The sequence below is a fragment of the Lepidothrix coronata genome, unplaced genomic scaffold (genome assembly GCF_001604755.1).
Source record: "Lepidothrix coronata isolate B3197 unplaced genomic scaffold, Lepidothrix_coronata-1.0 Scaffold196, whole genome shotgun sequence".
In the NCBI taxonomy this organism is placed as follows: Eukaryota; Metazoa; Chordata; class Aves; order Passeriformes; family Pipridae; genus Lepidothrix; species Lepidothrix coronata.
In genome coordinates this window covers 190868-199471 of record NW_016690376.1, presented here as the reverse complement: position 1 = coordinate 199471, position 8604 = coordinate 190868, and the positions used below count along the sequence as shown (strand labels likewise).

The following is an 8604-nucleotide window of genomic DNA, read 5'->3' as shown; positions in this document are numbered from 1 at the left end:
AGGGAAGAAAACACTTCTGGGACCAACAGGATGGGATGTTAAATGGTCTCATTTTCAAAATCAACAGCCCACATACTCATCTGAATAAGAATTCTGAAGGTCAATATTCATCCTCAAAGATGCTTGTATGGTCTGTACTATCTTCCTCAGAGACACAGGGAACTCTAAGGCAGTAAAAGCTGGGGGTACATGTTGAATTTTTACTCCTGGTTGCAAACTGCACATGCTAAAACAAACACATTCCATTTGATTAAAAGCAACTTCTGCCCCTTCAAGGCACACAGTTTTTCATTGAGGAAAAATGTTCCTGTATAGCTTCAGGCAGTTTTTCACTGAGGAAAAATGGTCCTGTCTAGCTGCAGGTGACATTTAAAAGACGGCCCAGTATTTTTAAATATTAAAAAAAAAAGATTTTTTAACAAAGCATCGATGAAAATAAGGTTATTTGAGACTCATCACAATAATTAATTAGCCCACAGCCATACCACTCTTTCTAACAACTCCTCATGAGCATTTGGATTGTGCTTTTACACACGAACAGAACTGCAGCCTGACCTAGGACAGATATCACCATGTCCATGTGTAACTGAGATGGTGAATTAATGAACAAATCTAAGGAGACTTGAAATTCAAAAAGTTGGGTTTAAGTGTTCAAAGATCTAGTTTTTTGTAGGAAAAAAAAGTTCTGCATAAAAACTTTTGTGATAGAAAAAAGAGATAAACGGTGATTCGGCTGAAAATATTTTGATGTTTGCATTATTATGCAAAAAAAAAAAAATCCACAGGTGTGTTCCACAAATGGACAAACCAAACATTTAACCAACTGTTTGTTTTGAAGCACTTTGGATAATGCTCAACATCTATTTCTCTCATCTGATGGTTCTCGAACAGCAAACGCTGATTTTTAAAAACCTTCACCTTTGAACAAGAGTAAATGTTTATTTCAGTTCCCAGCCTCTGGATTCGGTATTGATTCCACAGTTTAAAGCAGATTTCAAAAAACAGCTTTGGATAAGAGAGTAACCTGGTGATAAGGAAACTGAAAAGTCCTTTGCATTGTGCTGATGCCTCCATAGTGTGCTGCTCATGATTTGCACAACCTGCAAACGGAGGAGGAGACATTTATTCTGATATTTTCTACACCAGAAAAGCCCAAAATATGTGCTAAGATCCTTCTTTTATTGCTGTACTCATCGAGAACGTGAAAATATGAGATGAGCTACATACTACTATGCATGTACTACTTGTTGGACTGCACCATTGTGGTCAGGGAGTGTGTGCAGATGTCCAGGGGGGAGAGAGAGAGAGAAAAAGAGAGAGAGAGAGAGAGAGAGAGAGAGAGAAAATGCTCCTTTTTGCAGAGTATGTGTCCAGTTTGCAAAAATCAAGATAAACCCAGTGGCAACAAGAGTGAGAACTTTTTACATTTAGTAACATTTATTTCTGCATTCGGTATCAAGTACATAAGTGCAAATATTCAGAGTCCATAATTAAGTCCATTAGGAACTACAGAGAATGTAATACAAATCGTAATAAATTGAACATGCTGGAACTTTCCAGTTACCATACATGTAAATCAGCCTGTCAATCCTTTACGACAAAAGTACTGGGTCTTGTTTTCTTTTCTTTTTTTTTCTTTTTTTTTTTTTGAGTTATACAAAACTGATTACCATAAGTACCGATTACTGTTTATTTTATTTGTGCTGGAAAACACTAAAACATCAGTCTACAATTCTATATAGTTAATAAAGATGAATCCAACCAGCAACCCAGTGACGTAGAAGCAATTTTAACTATTGCATCAAGTGCGCTAAGCAGGAAAGCCCCTAGCCACATGTAACATTAAAAGTTATAGAAGCAATGCCAATAGAAGAAGGAAAAACACTAAAAAAAAAAATAAAAATAAAAAGGTCAATATTATTTAGGCTCTCACCATCATGCACTTTATAAGCAACACAAAAAACCACATCTAGTACACTTTTCTCTTTACTATACTTTTAGTGCTTGACACAAGTGATTGCAAATATTCTAAGTGCAGAAGCAGCAGGGGAAAAGCACTGCTTCTGAGTTTTATGTTTCTAAGATTATGGTGTTGAGAAAAAAAAAAGAATGATAAATTTGCAGTAAAGTGTAAGAACAGAGCTGTTTCACTCCAGATTTCCCCATTTTTTACTACTGTGGTCGACGAATTCTTGACATCTGCTTTACTCTGCCTTTCTCTTAGCACCTGGGATTTTAGCTTGAATCCTAGAAATAAAGTAGAAAAAGAAGGATTATATGGTGAGGCAGTTATCCCATCCCAGTGGACCCCCACTTGGATTCTCATTCAGGGTTAACCTCTAGCTCAATTTCAGTGTGTTGTCTCAACAGGTGGACTAAAGTGTAATAAGAAAAAGAAATGATGCCCATCTAGGTGTTCTTGCAGGCCTGGTTTTTGGTGGTCCATGTAACCATGGGATTTTCTCAGTGATCTTCTCCCCCCCCCCTTCATTATTCCTCCATGGTCTATTGTCTATTGGAAGCCAGGAATGAAGTCTAAAAAGAAAATTTTCAGAACAAACTTTTAGTCCTGCCCAAGGCTAGGGATTTTGCAGAACAATAGAAATGTTTGCTACAAAGAGACCCTGAAAATCTTTGACTCAGCTTCTTACATGAGGCAGAACTATTGCCAATGCTAAATCATGCTGGCCACGTCTTTGTCTTGAAAACCTCCAAGGCAGGAGGTTTTGGCTCCTCCCTGTGTAGTCTGCTCCAGTCCTAATCTCCTAGTGAAAAAAATTTCTCGTAATGTTCAACATCAACCTCCTAAACTGGATTTATGTTGTTGCTCCTTGTTATAAGCAACATCTGCCACTGCTAAGAAGAGTCTGGCTGTCTCATCTAGTAACTTCCCTTCAAGTACTTAGAGGCTGCTATGAAATCACTCCCTATCTCCCTTCTTGCCAAGCTAAATAACCCCATTTTCCTCAGCAGCTCCTCGTGAGTCACTTGCTCTCTGTACCTCACCATTTTGTAACCTTCCACTGAGTACCTGTTATGCATCCAGCTTTTGCAAAGCCATGGATAAAAACTGCTGAGATCTATGGATCTACCTTCCAGACCAGCCATCCTGCTTCAGTAATTCTCAAGTTTTGAGAGCAATGCTTAGACTCTCCCTGTGCCCTTGGGGATCCCACAAAAGCTTTTGGTAAAGGCAATGCATTGGGAACTAGAGCAGACTGCATCAAAAATTTCATCCAGGTGCTCCATCCATTCCACAGGGGTTTGAAACACTAAAGATGATGGTGCTTCCAGGTATTTTCTTGCTGAACAGCGTGGTGCTCTAATTCCCACTTTGTTCACTAATGGTATTATTAACTCCCTGAATGCAAAAACCCAGGCTTAGACTGGTCAGTGGGGAAGGGAATTAACCCATTCCTTCCTGTTTGTCCTGGCCACGTACGTACATATGTATGGAGTTCATACATTAACATCAGTCCCTGGTTGGGCTCCTCTTCCACAGTTCCCCCAAATGGCAGGAGAAGGAAGAGAAGAATGTAGGGTCACAGCTCTGCCTTAGTCTGCACTCAGCTGAGGAGGGCTGTGTTCCTACAGGGGTCTGCCCTCCCACAGCCTCTCACATTCCAGGATCCGGGGAGGACATCACTGATAGGACACGGTGTTCCCTGGCTGACACCCAGGTCTCAGCCACCCCCAGTGCACCACGACCTCACAGCAAGAGTTCTGGCCAAGTCTGTTGCTGGACTCACTTTGCCACGACAGTGTTCATGTGGGTCCGCACGAGTCCCAAGTATTGATCAATCTGTGCCTGCAAGGAGCAAAAGGACACCAAGTCAAGCAGGCAACAACAAGGCAGAACCACCCAGACACCCGAACTGCAGCGAGAGGACAGGCCTACCTGGTACTTGTCATATACAACGGGGAGAGTAAACATAGACACCACAGCTGAGGGAGAAAAAGAGCACACTGTTATATTCCTGCAGACCAGATTCCTCCAGAGAAGAGACCTACTTCAGTGACAAACACGCATCGTGCCACTTGGTCAGCTGATCCACCAGGGATCTCTGCATCAAAAATGCACTTTGCTGAAACCTCCCAAATATGGAATTTCCCATTGCTCTGGGACTAGTAGCTGCAAAGCCATAAACTGCAAAATAGCTCTGGCAGGAGGGACAGCGTAACGGGATAATGAATATTTACTGGGAAGGCAAATAAATGTTGATGGTTTAACTGTGGGGGAGGCACGCCGAGGATAGGCTGTTTTGTCTAAGCCAAAATCATGAGGGAGTTCAAGTTAAAAGTGGATTTTAAAAGAAATGTTGATTTTTACCCATTATCAGAAGAGTCAGGCCATTGAAGAGGGCTCCCACGTAAGTCAGCAGCCACATTAGTACTGCAAACTAAATTGAAGATGGATCATTACATCACCTCCAGTGTCGGCATAAGAAGGAATTAGATTGCTTAACTAGCTAATATAACAGTACATTAGCCTTTTTTAATGTGGAAGGGAGTTGTTAAATAAGGCACATTAGGAACTAGGCAGTTTTTCTGGGTGTATAAACCCCATTCTCCATTCTGATCACTGCTTCTTACCCTTTTAGCTGATTTTCACGTATATTTAGGGCTTAATTGCATGCATGTAGGACTCTGCACTGAGAATGGCACAGACAGATTTCTGCATCCAGTTTTTATGATGGCAGGAGTCATCCCACACAGGTTAAGCACAGCCCCAAAAGTGATAATTTCAGGGACTGAAAACCCTTGATGCTGAGAGATGGGTATATTTTCCTAAAAGTTTTTACTAATTTAGGAGCCTAACCCACGTCTGCTCTCTTAACGATCTTCCTTTCGCTCTGACGAACACCTGCCTGGGTGTAAGGCTGAAAATCAATAATTATTTCAGCAGGGAGTGAAAAAAGACCTTCCTTCATAGTAGAAAATGCCACAGGTAGAGGAAATACAGATTAACAGAGGGAAACACCATTTTGTGGCAAAGTAACAGAAAGCATAATGCAGAGAAGCTTCCAGAGCTGTGGTGGAGCTAAGCTGGTTCTGCACATTTATAAATCCTGTATTACACATCAATACATTCAAATGCAGAGACCCAAACCTCTAAAGTGCTGGAAACAAGCAGTTTTTAAATCAAAAAGGAGAGCAACTTTTATATCCAGAGCTACACAAAACTAGGTTTCATGACAACCATGTCAACACGGGAAGCAACTCTTTGAAATGGAGACTGATCCTTTAGAGAGGGGTTAAAAATATTAAAAGCAATCCTACTTTTAAAGAGTCCACGAGGTCCTGAACGAGAAAGAGTCTCCTCAGCTCTTTGACTGTGCTGTTGACGTATAGCTGGAGACAATCTGTGTATTTCTGGATCTGGTCCTGTGAAAGATTCATCTCCATCTCCAAGTAGGCTCTGCCAGAAACACAGGTCCGGTTACAAACCCAGGCAGGTTCACCCCCTCCCCCCAAGCAGAGTCTGGTCTTGATGGGATTTGTCTCTTTAGTGCACCCAAAAGGGGATACAAATCCTGTCTGGGGGGTTTCCTCACAAATTTCTGTGCTCTTTGAGCTACACTCATGAGTTGCAGCTCAGAACTGACCCAAGTGAAGCAGGAAGAGGCAGCACCCCAACCAGACTTTCTTTTCAGTGTGTGTTTTTTAAAACCACACTAGTTCCCTGACCTGGTTTACCAAGTAGTTGGCACAGCAGAGGAGAATGGATCACTTGTTCTCTTGGAGCAAACCCCCAGGCCCTGTGGAGTGTGGAGAGTACACCAGCATTGGCACTGGCACCATCACCTAGGTAAGGGGTTGCTGCAGAAAAGATACAGGTAGTTTCCCCTCTGTGCCCCACAGATTCTGCCCAGAAACAATACTCCTCCTGCTTGCAGAGATACTGCATTATCATTAGCTCTAATAAACCCCTTTTTCTCTGTTTCCTTAAAATTTTCTGGAACTTTTGAATTTCAGAGGAAAAAAATCCCACGTCTTAGAGGACAACGATTTTTGCGTTGTCTTTTTTTTCTTTTTCTCTCACAGATCTGAGCCAACACAGCCTCACATCTCTCGAGACACCGAACTACAGAAAATATTTTATTATTTCCCGTTTTGTGAGCAAGAAGAGAATTTTATCCAGCAGAAAAGCGGCAGCTACGGAAATGCAATTTGCCACTGGGAATGGATCATTTGTAAAGACACACAGCCTCTGGGCCACGACAGCAGAGCACTCACTTGAAGGGGTGGCCCTCGTCCGTCTTCTGCACAGCCTGTAGGACCGATTTGTAGATTCTGAAGCTAATGGTGGCCGAGAGGCCGGCCAGGGCCAGGTAGGCCACGACACTGACGACGCTGAACTGGGTCAGGGAGAAGAGCAGCAACAGGAGGCTGCCGAACACGATCCCTGTCTGCTTGATGTCGCGCCAGTACAACAGGTCGATAGCTGCGGAGAGAAGACCAATACGTTAAAGGCGGGAGCTGGAAGGGCATCGAGGGCGGCCACCGCGGCCACTGCGACGCTCGGAGTGCTTGCAGGGGGGTGAAGGGAGGAGAGATGCTCCCGCTCACTTCAGCACCAACGGGAACTCCCCAACAGAAGCAGCAAGATGACCCGTGCGACGCACTGAGGAAATTACGACCAATGACCTACTTGAAATCCTTGTTTTCCTTGCGCCTGTGCCTGGGTTAGATAAGATGGATGAGTATCTCCAACCGCAGCACGGTGGGTGGGTCTCTTGCAGCAGCAAGGCAAGAGCAAGCTGGGGTTTGTGTTGTTGCTAGGGCTGTATGGAAGACTTCAACCTACCTTACTTAGTCTGGGAACTCCGGATTGTTTTTTTGCCACAAGTCCGAATGCCAAATGCTTGATCAAAACATCTTCCAATTTTGGTTGTTGACAAATGAATGAGAAAGTTTGGGACTAGCTACAATAAACCACTTTCCCATTCAAAGTTCTGATAATATAATTTTGTTATTTCCTAAGTTTTGAGAAAGGAGAAGACTCCTGGTTTTACCACTGCTTAATAGTCACATGTGTAAGAAAGAATTTTTCAGATGAGGCCTTAAAATACAGAATAAACCTCTCTTGCTAATCTATTGCAACCATCACAGAAACATTAAAAACAAAAATGCTTTCTGCTTGTTATGTAACTTTCCATGGGGGAAAGTTGTTCCATGGGGGGTACTGTTTAGAACAAAACAAGTGCATAAAACCATTTTCAACTAATGTAATTTTACATTTGTAAAGCAGTTAATTTTTACAGGGTTTTTCACACATTTTGTATAGTTTACTTCAACCTCTCCAGCAAAAAATCTTACCATCAGGAACAGACACTATAAAAGCAAAGTTTTATGAAAGGACTGTGGAATATCTAGTCCAGAAAGGTGAACTGAATTTATTTTCTACCGACAGCTTTTTTCCTGAGAGGACTTTTTATCCAGCCAAAGAACATGCTCATGACAATCTAAACAAAACAGCTTTAATTTCACACACTGCACAAATCCTCATGAACAGCTTGAACACACCACCAGCCAAACAGATTTCAGAGATGCCTCTTTTCAAATCATTCCAAACAAAAAGTAAATTCAGGAAAATTGCAATCTGTACAAAATAATAAAAAAAAAAGTCACGGATACAAAAAGAAACAAAATTAATCCAGCCTAGTAGTTCTTATCATCTAATCTCCAAAAACTGAGTCACCATGCCTTGTTTGCCTTGAGTCAATGAGGTATATTACTCATTAATGTTACATGTATAAGTGTTGCTTTTCAAAGTGATGGGCTCGAATGCAAAAATTGCTGTTGTATTACTGAGCTCTTTTCTCTTCATGTAACATTCCCATCCTGCTATGTTCTCCATCAACATACACTATATAATAACCTTTTACTATTTTTAAGTGCCAACATTCAGCACAAGACCCGTGATCATGAGCACACATGACCAGATCTATGGGCTGCAGGAAGCCACGGGACAAGGGACCTTGGTGCATGTTTTGGGATCCTGTGTGCTGACTTCACGGAACAGGGACTAGGCTGGAGTCTTTCCAGATATATGCCCAGGTCTCCTTCTTGCAGAAGCCCCGGGGCATGGATACTTAAACTTTCTATCACACAAAACCTCCACTTTAAATTAAATAAGCACAGGTGAGCTAGCTCAGGATGCTGTACATGGCACATCATCTGCTGATGACAGAAAAAGGCCACCTACAAGTGGAAAACACTCCCTGGGACACAGGCAGCAGAGAGGCAAAGAAATGAGAGCTGAGCCAAAAAATACAAAACTCACTCCAGTAGAGTTCCCTGAGTCAATCCCAATTAATGATAAGACCCAAAATGAGCAACTAAACCTCTGATCTTCCAACTCATCCTCCTGCAGACAGGCAGTGGGCTGTATCCTCATGCAGAGAGAGGCCAAACTGCATTTTCTCGTTCCCCTCAAAAAGGAAGATCCTGAGTTACTCAAGACAGACTTGACCAGGTGTGCATATATCCTGAAAGTTGTTTAGTTCCTGCCATGGAAGGACTGGGGTATTTATTAAGCTGTATCAGGCAAGGAAAGGGTCAGAGCGAGATGGACAGAGGCCAAATGACACAGTTCTGGGG

At 42.3% G+C, this 8604-nt stretch overlaps 1 protein-coding gene across 2 annotated transcripts in view; it reads right to left on the bottom strand.

Annotated features, from left to right (window-relative positions):
• Positions 1-1415: 1415 nt before the first annotated feature.
• RTN1 (reticulon 1) overlaps positions 1416-8604 on the bottom strand; it is a 120536-nt gene continuing 113347 nt past the window's right edge. For both annotated transcript variants that reach the window (XM_017831760.1, XM_017831761.1), the window contains 6 exons: positions 6238-6445; positions 5281-5419; positions 4331-4400; positions 3899-3945; positions 3750-3808; positions 1416-2247 (listed from right to left, as the gene is read on the bottom strand). In XM_017831760.1, the coding sequence (XP_017687249.1) occupies positions 2205-2247; positions 3750-3808; positions 3899-3945; positions 4331-4400; positions 5281-5419; positions 6238-6445 (566 nt within the window). In that variant the 3' untranslated portion in view covers positions 1416-2204. The remainder of the gene's footprint in view (positions 2248-3749; positions 3809-3898; positions 3946-4330; positions 4401-5280; positions 5420-6237; positions 6446-8604) is intronic.